At 40.8% G+C, this 20,615-nt stretch overlaps 1 protein-coding gene across 36 annotated transcripts in view; it reads left to right on the forward strand.

Annotated features, from left to right (window-relative positions):
- CACNA1D (calcium voltage-gated channel subunit alpha1 D) overlaps positions 1-20,615 on the forward strand; it is a 192,779-nt gene that overhangs the window by 100,392 nt on the left and 71,772 nt on the right. For 34 of the 36 annotated variants that reach the window (XM_083726968.1, XM_083726969.1, XM_083726967.1 and 31 more), the window contains 7 exons: positions 3,457-3,544; positions 4,492-4,518; positions 9,264-9,424; positions 10,118-10,343; positions 10,524-10,731; positions 14,796-14,916; positions 16,576-16,690. In XM_083726968.1, coding sequence (XP_083583094.1) covers positions 3,457-3,544; positions 4,492-4,518; positions 9,264-9,424; positions 10,118-10,343; positions 10,524-10,731; positions 14,796-14,916; positions 16,576-16,690 — 946 coding nt within the window. The remainder of the gene's footprint in view (positions 1-3,456; positions 3,545-4,491; positions 4,519-9,263; positions 9,425-10,117; positions 10,344-10,523; positions 10,732-14,795; positions 14,917-16,575; positions 16,691-20,615) is intronic. The other 2 variants (XM_083726963.1, XM_083726964.1) reach the window with 1 other exon arrangement.

Genomic DNA, 20,615 nt, shown 5'->3' on the forward strand with positions numbered 1-20,615 from the left:
TTGACAACTCGGCTACAGCCCTGTATCAATTACAGAAATTGCATTGGCATATGCGTGCTTTATTTTATATAATTCTGCTTCTGATAGCCATAGGAGAGCTGCCTGTGCAGCTACTCTCCTCCACAAACATACCTTTTGGCTTCTGAGATTTCGCCTGGGAGGCTTAAGAGGGAGGAGATGATCGGGTGCTCTTAATGAAATCCAGAAGCCTTGCCACTTCAGTCCTCTCAATTTTACACAGTCCTAGATTTAGGCTGCAGTTGCTGATAGCAAAGCCAATATAGTCCTCCTGTGTCATGTAGCATCTCAACTGGCATTGCACTGAATGTGGATCCTTTATTGTCTTTTGCACTGCTGCTGCTGCCACCTGCTGTTTTATTGATGGGGTTGCATGTGTTTAACATGAAGGGGTTACGTTGGCCGATTTATTAGACGACAAGAAGAAAAGCAGATTTAGATGTTGCCGTGGGTCAAACAAACATGGTAAAAAATGTGTTCTGTTTTGCAGTGGATGTGTTTCAATCTAGGCAATGAGTTTTGAGTGCTGCGGTTTAAATTCTCAAACACCTGGGAGTAAATATATTCCCTAAATTGCATCTTGCATGGAAGTGATTTGCTGCTTGAATGCATGCTTCAAAGAGATTGTTGCTGCAGTGCAACAACTGTAAGCTGAAATTTCATTATACTCGTTTAAATTTCCATTGAATAACTCTCAATCAAGTTAAAGCGTACGATCTAGAAAGGCAAATGAGTCAGATATGAGTACATCACTTTAGTTTCAATGTGATGAAAACCATAAAGCGTTTAAAAGCTCTCAGGATATGATGGCGCATTGACCAAGAACAAGCTTTCTCTTAAAAACAAGGACATCTGGTAGTTCTGCTAATGGTGAAAACGTATGTTTGCGGTGTTGTGCAGTGCCAGCAGAATGAACTGTTTTCTTTCCTCCAAATGCATGGATATATTGGAACTTCTTTCTTTGCTTTGTGGGACAGTCCAGAGGCTTGGTGACTTTTCGTGCAAATCAATTTAAGGACTTTTCTGGATAATGTTTCCTTCCTCAGAATTATCCTTCGCTAGGCCCGAACCAGCATTGGTAGCGATTAAAATGTGGGTAGCTATGTTGGCATGGCGGCGTGGGGCACTGAAACATTCACATTTTTAAAAATATTTTTTAAAACCCAGGGAGACACACGCTTCAACATTAGACAGGGGGACACAATCCCTAGAAATTAATTAGAGGCAGAGAGTATCCTTTTAAGTGTTCACCACCTTTCTCACTCTCTGGTGAATTAAAAAATAAATAAAATATAAAATAAAATGTGTAATTGCTTAGAATTGGTAGTGATGATGCAGGCGTTATTGAATGGTGCTTGGTGACACTGCCATGCCACACTGAGAAAGGACTGAGAAAGTGTGATAGATAACAGAATCGAAACATTGATGGAAGAAGTCTGAATCCTGTGCAACAAATGACTAACAATTCAATCTTAGGCATGTTTACTCAAAAGTAAGTTCCCATATGATCTGTGGAGCTTACTCCCAGTTAAGTGTGCATCAGATTGCAGCCCAAGATGTGTACTGATTGCTTGGAAAGCCATTAAATTAAACAGAGTAGATCATAATGAGAGTTGTTTGACAACAACTCAAAAGGATTGTGGACCCGGCTAACCAGGATTAATGCAACCCTGCTAGCCACATATCTTGGCCTTCATTAGGTTATTTTGCTTGCTACCAGACTGTGACTAAAAAGAGGGAAGGGTTCTCATTTACACCTGGCAGATCACAACACATGGTTGTGAATTAGGCAAGGTGTTGTACTCAGGCTGGAGTGAGTCATAGACAGTGTATGTTCAACCTAGCAGTACTTCAGAACTTTAATGGGGGCAAATATTGTGCAAAACATTGACACCTGAGGAAATTGTTTAATTAGAACAAGTACCAAGATAATAAAAGCTGTCAGAATTGTCCCTGACAAAACTTGTGAAGATAGTGAAGGCAGAAATGTTCCAGGACTGGAACTGAGTCCTGGTAATTTAAAAGCCAGTCTATTGTTTGTTTGTTTGTTTGTTTGTTCTGCTTTAGGTGACAGCCTGTCTTTGTGGACTGGCAAGAAATTGTCTCTCTATTCTGTGTGCTGAGGCAATAATTTTATCTCAGCTGCCATGTGAAGCATTATCAATTTTCTCTATATCCTTGCTCCTCTGGCCCTGTGCAGACATTCTTAAAGTACGCACAGTCAATGGGTTAGCCCCACCTCTAACCTCCATCTACAGATTGAACCAGTTCACTTGTGAATGCTATATTGCATGGGCTTAATAATCCTTACAACAACATCATGCAATAGGTCAGTACTATTACCCCCAAGCGGTGTGAGAGAGCTGTGCATGGCAGAGGCAAGATTAAGACCAGGACCTTCCTGGTGCTTGTAGTTAATTCTTTGAGCTGCTACCATACCAACATAAGCATGGGTGAACATGCTGGGTCTTAGAAAAATGTAAACTGTTGTGCTCTGCCTTTTGCACTAAGAAGAGCCCCGCTTTTGGGAAGCCCACAAGCAGGACATGAGCGCAGCATCCAGTCTCCCCACTCGCTACTAGATTGCAACTAAGAAGATCAGTGCCCAAGGCACAGAGGTGCTTTTCCATTTGTGCGGTTCTATAAGCTCTTTGTGCTGAGCTTATAGAACAGGGCAGCCCAAGTTTTCATGCCCAGTGGGCAGAACCCAGAGGGGAGGGGGAAGTGAGTCCAAAATATGAGGGGTCCCCCCCCTTGCCCTCTCGTTGCCTTCATGGGGCTCTGGCAGGATCCTGCAGCTCCCCCACCTTCTTCCCAAAGCTGGGAAAGCACTAACTAGGCTTTGGGATGGGAAGGGAGAGCTCTAAGACCCTGGCAGAGCGCTTATGCCTCCTTCCCAAAACCGACTGCTTTATCTCTTTTACCCTGCTTTGGGAAGGGGAAGGGAGGGCTTGGTGGGGCCGTAAGTGTTGCTGAGGGTCACCCAAAAAGGCCCCGCGAGCCGCATGAAGGCCTCGGACCGTGCATTGCACCATCCTGGTTTAGAAGGTACATGAAAGCTCAATTGAACTTTTCAAGCTAAACTTTTTTATACTTAACTATTCCAACCCTACGCAATGGGCTAATCTGGCCACAAAAGCACCTTAGAAGTTGCGAGGGTTGTAACTTGGCTTGCTGTAAACCATTTCTATCCAAACTGGATTTGGGGTCAGCTTTTTCAGCACAGGCTAAACAATGGGATTGCGCAGAAGAAAAAAAGTAAGCTATCATAAGCCAGCTAACTAAAGTGAACATTTTCACACTTCATTCTGCTCCCCCAGCAAGCTTTTAAATAAATACCTGAGAAATGCACAGCTTTTCTGTGCAACACACACAAAGCAAAGTGTAGCTGGCTTTGCTGAGCTAAAAATCTAATTATATCTTCTATCTTACCAACAGCAAGCATGCAAGCGAGTGAAACTGAGTCTGTGAATACGGAAAATGTTGGTGGAGAAGGGGAGGGCCCAGCATGCTGTGGAGCTTTGTGGTGAGTACAAATCAGCATGGTAGGAATGTCAATGGTTTTATTTCTAACAATTCCTGAGCAAAGGAACAGTTTTCTTCATCTAAGTTTTTTTTTGTGTACACACCATTCATTAGTGCTGTTAATTTATTAACTGAAAACTCTGAGGAAGGTTGTCTTTGAACAAAAATGGAGTTCTCTGAGATGTGGATGATTAAAATGATGTACATTTCTTGAATCACTCATTGAAGCTTATTTCAGTTGGTAGTCCTTTACTGCTTATTTTATAAGTCATAAATCTGTAGTGAGTGTTCAGCTGCTAGAAATTGCACAGGGTATGGATGCTATTATCATGTGTTGTTACCTAACAATTCAGACATTGTTTTCTGATAATCCCCGTTCTTTTGATAAGTACATTCAAACCATGATTTGTACCAGTGTGATGTAGTGGCTACATTTAGACCTTGGAAACCTGAGTTCAAACTCCTGCTCAACCCTTTCAAGATCACTGCATGGTATTGGGCAATCATTTTCTTCCAGCCTACATTGCAGGGTTGTTGGGGGGGGGGGAAATCTGCTGTAAGTGCCATGGAGGAGTGGTGAGATAAAAGCAGGTAACCACGGTTTTTTGATCATGAAATTTTGATTATAATCTATTTCTGAACCACTTTGACATTGGTGTCTTAATAGTATTGTTACTGATATGCTTTGGTAAAAGATCAATTCAAAAAGACAATGTTTCCTATGTATGTAAAATATGTAAGCTTTTATTGTGCTGATCCTTCAAAAGCAGTAAAAAGGTGCCATTATTTTGCAATTTACACCAATAGAACATTTCTGTATCAAGCAGACATGCAAGATTGAAATAATTTTAAGTGCTTTTAATTTCCAACATAGCTTTCAAGGGAAAAGGAGTTGTGTAAATAATTGTTACGTATTTTCTTTAAAAATATGTTTTCCTTTTCTTTTAGTCAAATTATCTCAAAATCCAAGTTCAGGTCAGTATTCTTCTTTCTCTTTACAATCACTTTCCCCTTAACTGTTTCCTGTTAATCTACACATATTATGGTTGAATATGACTGAATCTTTTTTTTTAAAAAATGGGTTAGTTAATGCACAAAAAAATTATACAGCATCATATGCAGTCTAACATTTGGCCACAAAAACTTGAGCAGGTAATTAAACAAATAAACAATAATGGCTTAAAGAACACAAAGAGCTGCCATATACCGAGTCCATTGGTCCATTAATCAAGCTCAGTATTGTCTGTATTATTATTATTATTATTATTATTATAGCTTTCCAGAAATTCAGGCATGTTTTTCCCAGCCCTATGTGGAGATACTGGTGATTGAACCTGTGACCTTTGAATTTGAAGTGGGTACTCTATCACTTCCCATTTACATGATTGGTCCCATAGAAATGGGATAGTTTTTAAAATTCAGCATGTGGAGCACAAGAGAGCAGGTCCCTGCTCTGAGGAGCTTCCAATTTAAAGTTGACAAAAGGAAACAGCAGAGGAAGGGAATGCAAATGGAGGGTGAGGGGGGGGGGGGAGTAACAAGAAAAGAATATGCAGCTGTTTTAGTTTCCCGTGCTGAGGTTTGGATACATGATAAGTAATGAAACAATCTTAACCTTATCGTGCGGTACTCTGCTTTTGTGCAGCTTTTAATTGCTTTTTTTAGCCACCTCAATTGCATTATATGAGGAAGGCAGAGTCTATTACAGTGGTACCTCGGGTTACATACGCTTCAGCTTACAGACTCCGCTAACCCAGAAATATTACCTCGGGTTAAGAACTTTGCTTCAGGATGAGAACAGAAATCGGGCTCTAGTGGCGCGGCAGCAGCAGGAGGCCCCATTAGCTAAAGTGGTGCTTCAGGTTAAGAACAGTTTCAGGTTAAGAATGGACCTCTGGAACGAATTAAGTACTTATGTTACCCTTGGGTAATGTAAACTTCGGGTTGCGAAAGCGGCAAACCTGAAAGTGTTTCGCTGCATGCGCAGAAGTGGTCTCTTCATTTGTGAAAACTTTGGGATACGGCCGGACCTCCGGAACGGATCCCGTTCACAACCGGAGGTACCACTGTATTGTTACTATTAATGATAATTATGCATCTGATGTGGCTTCTTCCTCCGCCTCAAATCTACTAGCCTTTAGATCAATGTGAACTCTTCCACCCCTCCACTTACAATTCCACTGACTTTTTCAGTGTTCCTGAAATGTGTTTCATGAATGGGCAGAATAGATTCTCCCCCAACCCAACACAAAATATTGTATTTTGAATGACTAAATCTTCTAGTCATGCTTCAGAGTTCACTTTGTTCTTTCAACATGCATACAGTTGACTTGGTTGAAATAATTTTTTGTGTGGTAATTTTTGTACAGTTTTTGAATATATATGGTTAAAATCTATTTGGGCAGATAATTTTTATCACAGTAGGAAAAAAATGTTGTTGTTATTAATTTTCTATACTACCCTTCATCCGAGGATCACAGGATGGTTTACAATATGAAAACAGAAAACTTCATTCCATAGTAGCAAGCAAAAACAATACCCACTACCCATAACACAGTTTAAAAGGCCATAGATTGTTCAACTAGCCGAAGGCCTGGAAGAAGAGGAATGTTTTGCCTGGCGCCTACAGATGTGTAATGAAAGTGGCAGATCAGTCTCCCTGGGGAGAACATTCCACAAGCCACGACAGAAAAGGCCCATTCTGGTGTTGCCACCTTCCAGAGCTCTCTTGGAGGAGGCACATGAAGAAGGGCCTCAGCTGATGATCACAGGGTCCAAGTCAGTTCATATGAGGAGAGGCAGTACTTAAAGTATTTTATGCCATATTCCAAGGATGCTGCTTTGTAATGTGTCAGAATCACAACAAAAATATTTTTTTCTTTTGAAATTCACCCATACAATATTAATGTCCTTTTTCTTTAGGCAGATATTTAGAAGCACAATTAAAAAAAAATCAGTCATATTCTCAATATGGTATCTTGCTTTGTTTCTTAACTTTGCCTTTGTTCACACTAAAACCTAAGAATACAAATAACAAGTAGCTTGTATTCTTCTTTAAAGTTTCTTACCTTTTAAGAAAGCTTTCCGCAAAAAATCTCAAGGTTGTTGTTCCCTTATCTGCTTCTCTTTCTATCATTTAATCTATCAGCTATACAACTAAATCTCTTAATCTTGAACTTAAAACTCTTAAAAACTATCAATACACATTCATTGGATTTTGGATTTCTCCTGGTAGGAATTTTCGAAATGGTTTTTTTCCTTCCCTAGACTCAGCAGTGAAGAAAATGACAATAACTATGGTAATATATACAATGGTGGCTAGATGTATCTAAAGATCTATAGCTCAGGATTTCTAAAGCCATAAGAAGAATTCTATATTTTCTCGCTCACAGAAAATCTGCTGTCAGGGCTGAAATATGCCCCAGGCCATGTGTGCTTACTGCACCTTCACTTCCTTCTTTAATATGGAGCCCTAGATGTTTTTGCTTATGGCCACACAACTTCATGCATTTAATATACTTCAGTTTACCTAAACACCTGTTGTTACACCTGTTGGTTTTATTCACTTTCATAACTTAATGGGGTATCTTAACCTTGCATGAGTAGTCGTTCTTGTACACAGTGGTATTTTTGGGGGTGAATAAAAGCCAAAGTAAACTGCGAAGTGTTCCACAATTGTAAATGGTACTTCCTGCAAAAAGGTGATTTTATGAAAGTAGACAGGTTTGCAAGGATGTGCGAGCTTAAGCATAAGGTAAAGGGACCCCTGACCATTAGGTCCAGTCGTGGCCGACTCTGGGGTTGCGGCACTCATCTCGCTTTATTGGCCGAGGGAGGCGGCGTATAGCTTCCGGGTCATGTGGCCAGCATGACTAAGCCGCTTCTGGTGAACCAGAGCAGCGCACGGAAATGCTGTTTACCTTCCTGCTGGAGCAGTACCTATTTATCTACTTGCACTTTGACGTGCTTTCAAACTGCTAGGTTGGCCGGAGCAGGGACCAAGCAACAGGCGCTCACCCCGTTGCGGGGATTCGAACCACCGACCTTCTGATTGGCAAGTCCTAGGCTCTGTGGTTTAACCCACAGCGCCACCCGCGTCCCTTTTGAGCTTAAGCATAAGGAATGCTTTTTTGCAATACAGTGGTATCTCGGGTTACAAACACCTCGGGTTACAAACACTTTGGGTTACAGACTCTGCTAACGTGGAAGTAGTACCTTGGGTTAAGAACTTTACCTCAGAATGGGAACAGAAATCATGTGACGGTGGCACGGCGGCGGCAGCAGGCCGCATTAGCTAAAGTGGTACCTCAGGTTAAGAACAGTTTCAGGTTAAGAACGGACCTCTGAAACGAATTAAGTTCATAACCATAGGTACCACTGTAGTCTTGAAGCTGCCACCATCTTCCTGCCACCATCCTAGAGGGATAGGGATTGGTGTGAATTGCATGGATTGCATTCTAACCCTGCTTCCTCACTGGCAAATTCTAATAGGCTCTGTGGTCCCAGCATATACCTTCTTCATCCTAGTCAGCTTTAGCACTTCCTCTGAAGACTGGTATAGTTGAGAGATCTGGAGTGGCCATAATATTGTGATATGAATAATGTGTTTGTGATCTTTCCTCACCATCAGATGTAAATACAACATACATTCACATTCAAGGTGTAGCTGTGACAGTTTATGTTCATTTGACTCCCAAAGATTAGCAGCACACCATAGGCCTTGAAGGTTTTTAATTTGCTCCTGAGTCTTGTTTTTATTTGCTCTTGAGTCAAATGTAGCATATTTCCAAAATATTTTAAATGTATTGGAAACCTCATGAAATGCCAGTTTTTATAACAGGGGACTAAGAGGTAGAATGTGGCACGGCCACGGATAAAGATGAAAAAGCTTTGTCATTAATGGCAACAATATGAGAGCAGCAAATCCTGACTCCATTTCATCTTCACATTTCTTCCTTTTTTTAAATCAAGTATAAATAGTATCCTTGACTTTACCCCTAATTTTAACCTGAAACTAATTTTAAACTAATCCTGATTTGCATAATCTTTATTCAGACATGATTTTTTCCCTGTCTGATCCAGAGATCTCTATGTGAAGCAGTGGAATGTATACCAATTGCTGCTTGTTAGACTCTTAAAACATATAATTGTTGATACCCCCTCTTGAGGAGGTGGGAAAGGGGCATGAGATTCACTTTCCTGTTCCTAAACTATATGATTGGTGCTGCCACAATCAATGGTAACAACCTTGTCTGTTCATTGCTGCAGAATCCACTGCTACAGCAGATGGGTGTAATGCTTGCTTATGTAGGCTTATTGAAGACTGTTCAGAAACTTCTGTTGACCAAGAACGTTTGTCAGAACGTTTATTGGATCAGACAGAATGGATCTGGATCCAACTCTGATACTGTAACCTGTAGCGGCTGCTTATTTGTTTCTGAGATTAGTTCAAAGTGATGGTTCTCACTTTTAAAGCCTTAAACACCCTGGGACCAAAGTGTGTTAAGAATTGTCTACACCTGTCACATCTACCGGGTCCTTAAGATAAATCTACTGGGTGTCTGCTGTATCTCCCAACTAACTGAGTTATGGCGCATGGGCACGAGAGCAGGGTTCTTTCTGTGGTTTGGTTGCACCAAGACAGTCAACCATTATGTCTTTACTTAGAAAAAATTTCCTCAAGCCTAATTTTTGTGGTTTTATTCTGTTTTATATTTTAGTCGACGTTGGCGTCGATGGAACCGATTCAATAGAAGAAGATGCAGAGCTGCTGTCAAATCTGTTTCGTTTTATTGGTTAGTTATTGTACTGGTCTTCCTGAACACATTAACTATCTCATCTGAGCATTACAACCAGCCTGATTGGTTGACACAAATACAAGGTAAAATGAAAATTTTATTCATTCAGTAACAAATAGAATACTGTTATAGACTTAATACAAAGCCATTTATTTATTTAGCATTTTTTAGACATTCTGGGTTGTTTAAGCTTTGCGAAAAATAACAATGGGAAGGTATAAGCAAATTTTTAGCCCCATGTAGTTAGTTGCAGCTAGAGTTTATCCAGGTTAGATGGATTGCAATCCACAGATTAGATGGGTTGCAATCTAGGCTAATTTGAACTTGCAGTTTACTGTAGTCAAATGGATTGTGGACTATAACTGTGAGCTGTTTTCAAGCACCTCTGCTGTGTCATTGAGAGGTTTTTCTGGGTCTACTACAAAATTTGTACTAGGGTATTTGTACTCACACGATACAACAAAGCAGACCCTGTATATGGCATACATCAGAATCCCACTAAACTTTGAATCCTTTCTGTACTAAAGGTAAAACTGGTGTATTTTAAGAAGGAAATGAAAATTTGCTTTGAAATGCTATGAAGCAAACTCCTTTATTTCTGAGCTGTGGTTTGGTGGGGATAGGTTACATCATCATAGCTTGAGAAGAATGTGGAGTGAAGGATTCTGTTTGCTCAAAGTGGTCAAAATAGAAACTGTCATTGTTTTCTGCAGAACATATGAAACTGAATCAGAGGTGTAAAAACCAATATAATTTTCTGAATATTTCCCCTCTAGATATTGCTAACAAAGTTCTTCTGGCTTTATTCACCTGTGAAATGTTGGTAAAAATGTACAGTTTGGGCCTGCAGTCATACTTTGTATCCCTATTTAATCGTTTTGACTGCTTCGTGGTATGTGGCGGCATTGTTGAAACCATCTTGGTGGAGTTGGAAATTATGTCACCCCTTGGAATTTCAGTGTTCCGCTGTGTCCGTCTCCTCCGTATTTTTAAAGTAACCAGGTAAGATCAAATTAAAGGCAATGAGCTTTTTTTATAAAAAAAAAAAAACCCAGCAACAACAACAACTTACTGCTGAGTTCTACTGACACTTGTATGATCCGCAGCTCTTTTGTAATATTTCATCACGCACTGTTCTTTTACGGTTTTTTTTTTGGTTAACACACGCATTTTAATTTGTAGGCACTGGACATCCCTGAGCAACTTGGTAGCATCCTTGTTAAACTCAATGAAGTCCATTGCTTCACTGTTGCTTCTGCTTTTCCTCTTCATCATAATCTTCTCATTGCTTGGAATGCAGCTGTTTGGAGGCAAATTTAATTTTGATGAAACTCAAACAAAACGGAGCACCTTCGATAATTTCCCACAAGCTCTTTTAACTGTATTCCAGGTAACTTTCTTTCACCCACTATAAAACATTTTATCTTTGAACAACAAAAACTGTCTAAATAATCCTGTCTCCTAAAAAATAAAAATAAAAATCACTTCCACAACTACTATTAATTCTGTTTGTGTTAAATAGCATTCTGCTCATTAAAGTCAATATTCTGGTAATTTTGCATCATTTTGTACCATTTGTTCATATCATGTATTCTATCTATCTATTCAGCATAGCTTTTATGTTAACGTCATTAATATTAAGTTGTCTTTGTTCATCCAAAATATAAGAAATGTAAAGTCATTTAATGTAAAAAAAAAATCTTCCCTTATATTTAACTGTCTTTTTGAAAAACAAAACAAAATGTTTGCATATCACTTGTTTGAAGCTATATATTGATAAATTATCTCAATCTTGTTCTACAGTCCAAAGGTGCAGGTGTTATGGATTTGCACATACAAGAAAGTATATTTATTTGATTTTTCTCCTCCCCCCTCAAAACCCCACAAAAATCCAGTGTTGGAGGAAAGGCTGATTTTGAAATTTGGGTAACTTTTAAAAGAAACACTGGGAGAAGAGACGGAGAAGACAGACAGACAGACAGACAGACAGACAGACAGACAGACAGACAGACAGAAATATGCAGGAAGAGTTACCTGCTTTTCAAGTTGCTTGCTTTAATTTCTATACTGCTTAATATATTTAAAATATATCTAAGTGGTGTACAAAAAACTGAAGCAACAACAGGCAATTTAAACAAAATATTACAGAAATATAGAGTTATATATAAAATTTTACATTAATGTAAAGTTACTAATAGATATAAATCAATGTTAAAACAATGAAGAAGGAAACAAAGAACCAATAATTCACACATGCTCTCAAATGTAAGTTAAGGGCTAACTAGATTGTAGCCATTAATGTTAGTGGCAAATTATTGTAATTAAAACAAAACAAAAGTCCTAAAACCAGACAATTCTTAGTTTTCTCTTTTTTAAATACCTGTGGTGCCCAAATAATGTCCCTGGACTACTGGGATATCTTCCAGACTTGGCACAACCGGTATATTTCTTGGTGTTCATTTGCTGTTGCTACAAATCATGCAGCCCAGTCCTAGGCAAGTTTACTTACAGTGCAAGACCATGCATGTTTACTCAGAAGAAAATTCAATTTGGTATACAGTGGTACCTTGGGTTAGAGATGCTTCAGGTTACAGACGCTTCAGGTTACAAACTCCTCTAACCCAGAAATACTACCTCAGGTTAAGAACTTTGCTTCAGGATGAGAACAGAAATTGTGCGGTGGTGGCAGCGGGAGGCCCCATTAGCTAAAGTGATACCTCAGGTTAAGAACAGTTTCAGGTTAAGCACAGACCTGTGAAATGAATTAAGTTCTTAACCCGAGGTACCACTGTATATAAATAGGATTGCAGTCCTAGTTGAAGATGTTACAGAGAGCAATGTTTGCTAGGTTTAGTGTCAGCATTAGTAACTTTTGGAGCATAGATGCATAAATGAGGACGTTGATGCTTCTGTGGCTGCTTCCAACTCTTTAATCTGGAAAGTAAAAACAGACAGTGCATCCATTCAGACATTATAAATGACATGCATTTTATACAACAGAGATTAGTTTTCATGTGTGTGTGGGGGGGGAGCAATAGTGAAGTGGCCTTGAGGTGAGGCTGTACATATATTATCTGTTTGTAGTCATTCTTGCGTTCATGCTGAAGCACATTTACAAAATACTAGATCCCACTTGATTCTGGAGTTAAGTATTCTGTTAACTCGGGATCTGTCTTGCGCATTTTTCCTAGTGCTTTTCTGTTCTTTAAATTTTAAGGTGCACGTTGGGCCCTTGCCTGGAGAGATTTGTGAGCTTGCTAACAGTAGTTCCCTACCCTCCCAATTAATTTCTGCAGCTCGTAAGTTTGGCAGCATGGGAGGTGGTGGTACCTGGTCAGTGAAGAGGTGGAGTGACTGCTCCTTCTGTTACAAAGAGGAAAGCTTCTGACCTCCTTGTGACTGCTTCAAGGAGTGAAGTGGCAGTGCAGAAACCTGATGCTTGTTCATGGAATACTATACCATAGCTTAGCATCATGTCTGGATGCAGTGTTACTATAGCGTTCAGTAAAAAGTTTGGTGTCTGCTTGGCTGTGCACTGTGCGTCTACATTATTTATTTAAAGGAGTTTCAAAGCTGGTGTAATGGTAATTGCTTTCGGGAATTATAGTTTTCTATAGGGGCTGGTATCCAGTGTCTCCTTCCTCTCCTGCCTCCAGAGCAGGAGGATACCTCAGCCCCCCCAGAAGCAGATGTGGGCATGCAGAGTGCTGTATGCGGGAGGAGAGGAAGGAGAAGTCCTGTTGTGAGTGGAAGTCATTTCCGCTAGCAGAAGGGCACAACTGGATATCACCCAGTGTTATTCAAGAACAAACCTACAATGTCTGTATAAAACTATAGTTCCTAGGGCTCTTTGGGCCAAGCTATGACAAACAAACCATATTTGAAACCATATTCAGACTGTTTTCCATTCATATTATGGATGTACCCAGATGAAATATGTGCAAGCTAGCTGATTGGGTGCTGAATTATCTCAATAAAACATCAAAGGGGAAAAACCTGGATACATTTTGATTAGAGTTTTGTACTCTGCATTGCTTCAGAAACAGCAAAAAGTTGCTGTTTTTTCAGTTGTATCAAGCGCTGCTGTTCTGCTTCTGGAATAGAAACCCCCCTTTTTCACAACTCCTTTATCCTGCGGCTCCCTGTGCACCCTTGAAATCTGGTTCAGAGGTTGCTTAGTTAGGTGTCTGCAGGTGCTTTTGGTTGTTCCAAGAAAACAATGAGCTTGGATGCATGAATTAATGATTTCAGTCTCTGGATTGTTACATCCACAGCCAGTCTTGGGGCTAGCTCAGCCAATACATTTCTTGCCCGTTTAAGTCATCCTAAACATTGCTAATAGGTGCAAAGTGAATCAAGGGATCTCTTTGCTGATTGCAACTTTGAATATTACAGAGTTTCTTTTTCTAGCAGTTACCTAGTTCAGAGCTGGTTGTCTGTTTGTTTCCCCAGGCTAGGAAGATTGGAGCTTGGAAGAGAGCTTTTACTTGCATAGGAGCTGGAGGCTCCATCCCTTCCTGGTCTCACCCAGGCTTTGGTATCCAAGCAGGTGTTTTCATGCACTTCACCCTAATAGCCTAATGTGCAGCTTGCTGGGTATTTTGGTGATGACCTTGAAGTTGCTGCCTTACTTACTATTCCCTCTGCTCCTGTGGCCTTGAAACAGCTGGCATGGCAGCCTCCTGGCCCAGGGTACAGGGTAGGGATGTCCAAAGTAACTGTCTAGTCAGAGTCGTTCCCAGTGTGGAGATCTGCTGAAGGGTCTTGCTCTCCTTAGTTCTCATCTGAGGAGGTGAGAGATAAGGTCTGGACAGAGTAGAGCCCTGACACTGGTGTATCTCTAGTGAACCAGGTAGTCTCCTGTTAAAGTTTCATCTCAGCCACATATTCACTTTGTGGACTTAAGAGAATCTACCATTCTCTCTGCATCAGGCCATACATATCCTGTTTGCAATATGGGGATGATCATTCTAGATTATTTTATATAGCTGTTGCAAGAATTGTTAAGGTAGTGTATGTGAAGAGTTTTAAGCACTTGAAATTCTCTAAAAAATCATGAGTATTAATGCTAGGTCCATGTGCTACATTTGTATATGTGATCGCGTACTCAAGGATAGGTGGGATAATTTGTGCAGATAACGAATGTCATGTCAGAAAGCTCCCTAAATTTTCATGTAGGCAACAATTTCAGCAGTCCTTTTAGAAAAGTAATTCTCAAAAACCCTAAATGCAATGTATTGGCAAAGGCTTTGGTAGATCTAAAGCTCCGTCACCAAAACAGTATGTCCTTATTTTATAGTAGTATAAAGCAATGCATAAGAGAAGTGGTTAGAATGTTGTTAGTCATATAAGTACAGCTAATGGTGTATTTTTTCTATGCTGTGAACTGAAGCAGAAACATAATTGATTTTTAATGTTCCGTGTTCACTCATTAATAAAGAATCAATTTCTTAGATTCTAACAGGTGAAGACTGGAATGCTGTAATGTATGATGGTATTATGGCCTATGGAGGCCCATCGTCATCAGGAATGGTAGTCTGCATATACTTCATTATCCTCTTCATCTGTGGTAACTGTATCCTTTCATTTTTAGACATTAATCTTAATTCTGAAATATAAAGAACATGAATATAAAATACTTAAATCAGAGATTTCCACATTCTGATTCCCCACTCTCAAAATTCTCAGTTAAATATGTGTAAACACTTTGGTCTCCTAACCAGTCATTGCTGATAACGTTGATTCTGTTCTTGGTTAAAATAGCTGTGATAAGGAATTGCTGGATCTCTAACAAAATGTTGCAGCATGGAATTCTTCTGTCCAGGTTGCCGGCCAGCCAGATGCCCTCTTCCAAGATGCTCCATGCTGTTTTCCTTCTCTACCTGTTCTGGTTTTCCATCACACATAATTTGACCTGGACTCTGTGCAACTCCCAGTCAACAATAGCAATGAGCTACTTTCCATACTTGGTGGAATTATCTGTAACTCTGTCTGTAAGCCATATTGAGTCCCTGTCAGGAAGAAAGGCTGAGTATAAAAATATTATTAAAATTAGAATTGGGAGAAATACTTGGATTGTGTCGAGGATATAATTAGTTATGAAATTCCTTTATGTTAGGTGTGGTGATTAAACAAACAAACAAATAAACAAACAGTGATTATGGGTGATCTCCAATTATGCCTGTATGCAAGGAGAACAGACTTTTGCTGGTGTTATGGGACTTGCCCTTCCTTTCCTTCTCCCACCCATTTTTGCCAAATCTTAGAAGTTGGAAAGCTCCTTGAAGCAGACTTGAGAGGCCACGGGGGGCTGCAGGGAAAGCAGAGGAAGAGGAAATCCACTTGTGCAACATTGGCTATCACCCAAAGTATGTGAAGAGGTGGCCCCTGATATTGAAGTGGGTTGAGGAGTCATTCCTCTCTGGGAGCTGTCACAGCGCTTGTATGTCAGCATGGAAGTGGCACCTGATTAGGGCTAAAATCAGCAACTACTTTTGAGTAAATTTTTAAATGTTGCTTGAGTTGTTTAGGTCTAGATTTCCCTTCCATGTTAGTTTCATTTCAGTTGGGTTTGTGCAAGAGAACTTGTGCTCACTGTCATTATCTTGCCCAGGAGAATTTGCCAGGGAATGTAATAGCCATCCCAAGCATTTCACGGAAACCAAAGCATATTCATACGCTTGCCTGAAAATGTACTGAGGAGGATTGGGGTTGTGCATGCTATTTCCATCTAACATTGTTCCTGCCAGTTATAGCCTCAAGTGTTTACGTGTTTAATGGAAGGGTTGAAGGGAGATTCTTCTCCAGTTTGAAATGAATGAACTTAGAATCCTTCCCTTGATTAGGAGCCCTGATTCATTGTGCAGGGTCCCCAAACACAGGGAGGATTCTAAACATGCAGCTAAAGCATGAATTCCTACCACCACCCCAGACCTCCTTGCTCAACACATGAAAGTTGGGAATAGAGTTCACAGGAGCAGGAATGCTGGGGATGGGGCTTGTGTGTGCATCCTCCCCATGGATGGTTTCAAGTGAATGTGTGAATTTGCTATTTGCCTCTACAGACTTGTAAACCAGTGTAAGTGAAGCATGAGGTTTGTTTGTTTTTTAAACACCCTATACTGGTTTGCTTATGCCCTTCACTGAATTTAGGAATATGGATTTCATGTTTCCCAGTTAGCAAAGGAACTAGGTTGCCATACCTATGTAGTATCCTTAAAATGGTTTGAATTAGATATTTTGCTGAATGTCTTTTTGGCCATTGCGGTGGATAACCTGGCAGATGCTGAAAGTCTGAACACTGCTCAGAAAGAAGAAGCAGAGGAAAAGGAAAGGAAAAAGACTGCCAGGTACAGAAGAAATGGCACAGTACATGTGAAAGCAGCTTTCTTGATTTTCCCCTATGGTTCTTTTGTAAAGATCCTTAAAGAATCAGGGATACTGTAAGCACTTTGGAAAGCTGGTGTGAACTGAGGAGGCCCTGTCCCTATTAAAACAGCACACTTATCATTGTTGTTTAGTCGTTTAGTCGTGTCCGACTCTTCGTGACCCCATGGACCAGAGAACGCCAGGCACCTCTGTCGTCCACTGCCTCCCGCAGTTTGGTCAAACTCATGCTGGTAACCTCGAAAACACTATCCAACCATCTCGTCCTCTGTCGCCCCCTTCTCCTTGTGCCCTCCATCTTTCCCAACATCAGGGTCTTCTCCAGGGAGTCTTCTCTTCTCATGAGGTGGCCAAAGTACTGGAGCCTCAGCTTCACAATCTGTCCTTCCAGTGAGCACTCAGGGTTGATTTCCTTCAGTATGGAGAAGTTTGATCTTCTTGCAGTCCATGGGACTCTCAAGAGTCTTCTCCAGCACCATAATTCAAAAGCATCAATTCTTCGGCGATCAGCCTTCTTTATGGTCCAGCTCTCACTTCCATACATCACTACTGGGAAAACCATAGCTTTAACTATACAAACCTTTGTTGGCAAGGTGATGTCTCTACTTCTCAAGATGCTGTCTAGGCCTGTCATTGCCCTTCTCCCAAGAAGCAGGAATCTTTTAATCTCGTGGCTGCTGTCACCATCTGCAGTGATCATTGAGCCCAAGAAAGTAAAATCTCTCCCTACCTCCATTTCTTCCCCTTCTATTTGCCAGGAGGTGATGGGACCAGTGGCCATGATCTTCGTTTTTTTGATGTTGAGCTTCAGACCATATTTTGCGTTCTCCTCTTTCACCCTCATTAAAAGGATCTTTAATTCCTCCTCACTTTCTGCCATCAAGGTTGTGTCATCTGCATATCTGAGGTTGTTGATATTTCTTCCGGCAATCTTAATTCCGGCTAGGGATTCATCCAGCCCAGCCTTTCGCATGATGAATTTTGCATATAAGTTAAATAAGCAGGGAGACAAAATACAGCCTTGTCGTACTCCTTTCCCAATTTTGAACCAATCAGTTGTTCCATATCCAGTTCTAACTGTAGCTTCTTGTCCCACATAGAGATTTCTCAGGAGACAGATGAGGTGATCTGGCACTCCCATTTCTTTAAGAACTTGCCATAGTTTGCCATGGTCGACACAGTCAAAGGCTTTTGCATAGTCAATGAAGCAGAAGTAGATGTCTTTCTGGAACTCTCTAGCTTTCTCCATAATCCAGCGCATGTTTGCAATTTGGTCTCTGGTTCCTCTGCCTCTTCTAAATCCAGCTTGCACTTCTGGGAGTTCTCGGTCCACATACTGCTTGAGCCTTCCTTGTAGAATTTTAAGCTAGCGTGTGAAATGAGTGCAATTGTGCGGTAGTTGGAGCATTCTTTGGCACTGCCCTTCTTTGGGATTGGGATGTAGACTGATCTTCTCCAATCTTCTGGCCACTGCTGAGTTTTCCAAACTTGCTGGCATATTGAGTGTAGCACCTTAACAGCATCATCTTTAAAAATTTTAAATAGTTCAGCTGGAATACCATCACTTCCACTGGCCTTGTTATTTGCAGTGCTTTCTAAGGCCCATTTGACTTCACTTTCCAGGATGTCTGGCTCAAGGTCAGCAACCACACTACCTGGGGTGTTCGAGACATCCATATTTTTCTGGTATAATTCCTCTGTGTATTCTTGCCACCTCTTCTTGATGTCTTCTGCTTCTGTTAGGTCCTTTCCACTTTTGTCCTTTATTATGGAAATCTTTGTACAAAATGTACCTTTCATATCTCCAATTTTCTTGAACAGATCTCTGGTTCTTCCCATTCTATTGCTTTCCTCTATTTCTTTGCATTGCTCGTTTAAGAAGGCCTTCTTGTCTCTCCTTGCTATTCTTTGGAAATCTGCATTCAATTTCCTGTATCTTTCACCATCTCCCTCTCATTTTGCTTGCCTTCTCTTCCCCGCTATTTGTAAGGCCTCATTGGACAGCCACTTTGCTTTCTTGCATTTCCTTTTCATTGGGATGGTTTTCGTTGCTGCCTCCTGTATAATGTTATGAGCCTCCATCCATAGTTCTTCAGGCACTCTGTCCACCAACTCTAAATCCTTAAACCTGTTCCTCACTTCCACTGTGTATTCATAAGGGATTTGACTTAGATTGTATCTTACCGGCCCAGTGGTTTTTCCTACTTTCTTCAGTTTAAGCTTGAATTTTGCTATAAGAAGCTGATGATCTGAGCCACAGTCAGCTCCATGTCTTGTTTTTGCTGACTGTATAGAGCTTCTCCATCTTTGGCTGCAGAGAATATAATCAATCTGATTTCGATGCTGCCCATCTGGTGATGTCCATGTGTAGAGTCGTCTTTTGTGTTGTTGGAAAAGCGTGTTTGTGATGACCAGCTTGTTCTCTTGACAGAACTCTATTAGCCTTTGCCCTGCTTCGTTTTGATCTCCAAGGCCAAACTTGCCAGTTGTTCCTTTTATCTCTTGACTCCCTACTTTAGCATTCCAATCCCCTATAATGAGAAGAACATCCTTCTTTGGTGTCACTTCTATAAGATGTTGTAAGTCTTCATAGAATTGGTCAATTTCAGTTTCTTCAGCACCAGTAGTTGGTGCATAAACTTGGATTACTGTGATGTTAAAAGGTCTGCCTTGGATTCGTATCGAGATCATTCTATCATTTTTGAGATTGCATCCCAGTACAGCCTTCGCCACTCTTTTGTTGACTATGAGGGCCACTCCATTTCTTTTGCGGGTTTCTTGCCCACAGTAGTAGATATGATGGTCATCCGAACTGAATTCACCCATTCCCGTCCATTTTAGTTCACTGATGCCCAGGATGTCAATATTTATTCTTGCCATCTCATTTTTGACCACCTCCAACTTACCCAGGTTCATGGTTCTTACATTCCAGGTTCCTATGCAATATTTTTCTTTACAGCATTGGACTTTCCTTTCGCTTCCAGGCATATTCGCAACTGAGCGTCCTTTCGGCTTTGGCCCAGCCGCTTCATCAGCTCTGGATCTACTTGTACTTGCCCTCCGCTCTTCCCCAGTAGCATGTTGGACGCCTTCCGACCTGAGGGGCTCATCTTCCAGCGTCATAACTTTTATATGCCTGTTGTCTTTGTCCATGGAGTTTTCTTGGCAGGGATACTGGAGTGGCTTGCCGGTTCCTCCTCCAGGTGGATCACGTTTGGTCAAAACTCTCCACTATGACCTGTTCATCTTTGGTGCCCTGCTCGGCATAGTTCATAGCTTCTCTGAGTTCTTCAAGCCCCTTCGCCACGGCAAGGCAGTGATCCATGAAGGGGCACTTATCATTACAAATAAGCATTAGACATGTATGTTCAGTTCTGAAAATGATCAGCTGGCAACGTTAAACTCTTGTTTAATGACTCCACCATAGTCATTTAACTTGTGAAAATTTACTGCATATAAAATCACCATTACAATTTATCTTGAGTTATGCAAGAAGCTATGGGTTGTAGCCTACAAAATCATTGTGCTTGAGGAATGACTTCCACAAGTACAATGGAACTTTTCCTCCCTCCAATACAGAGGGCACACAGCAGAAGGAGAGTGAGGGAAAGTTCCTTTGGGCTAGAAAAGTCATTCTCCATGCACAATGACTTAGTTGGATTCAACACAATGTTGTTATTTTAAAGACTGAGTATTCAACGGTTCGTGATGGTGGCGGAGCAAGGACAGAAAATAGGATTTTATTGTAGTCATCAGGTCAGCTTGTAGATTCGGTTCCAAGATGGAGATTGCAGGCTTTAATATGTCCTTCCCAGGGGTTACCAACATTACCAGACTGCAGTAACTGATAGGGACTTATGCAGCCTGAAGTCAACATCTTGGAAGTGA

The sequence above is a fragment of the Podarcis gaigeae genome (assembly GCF_964106915.1).
Source record: "Podarcis gaigeae genome assembly, chromosome: 2".
NCBI classification, from domain to species: domain Eukaryota; kingdom Metazoa; phylum Chordata; class Lepidosauria; order Squamata; family Lacertidae; genus Podarcis; species Podarcis gaigeae.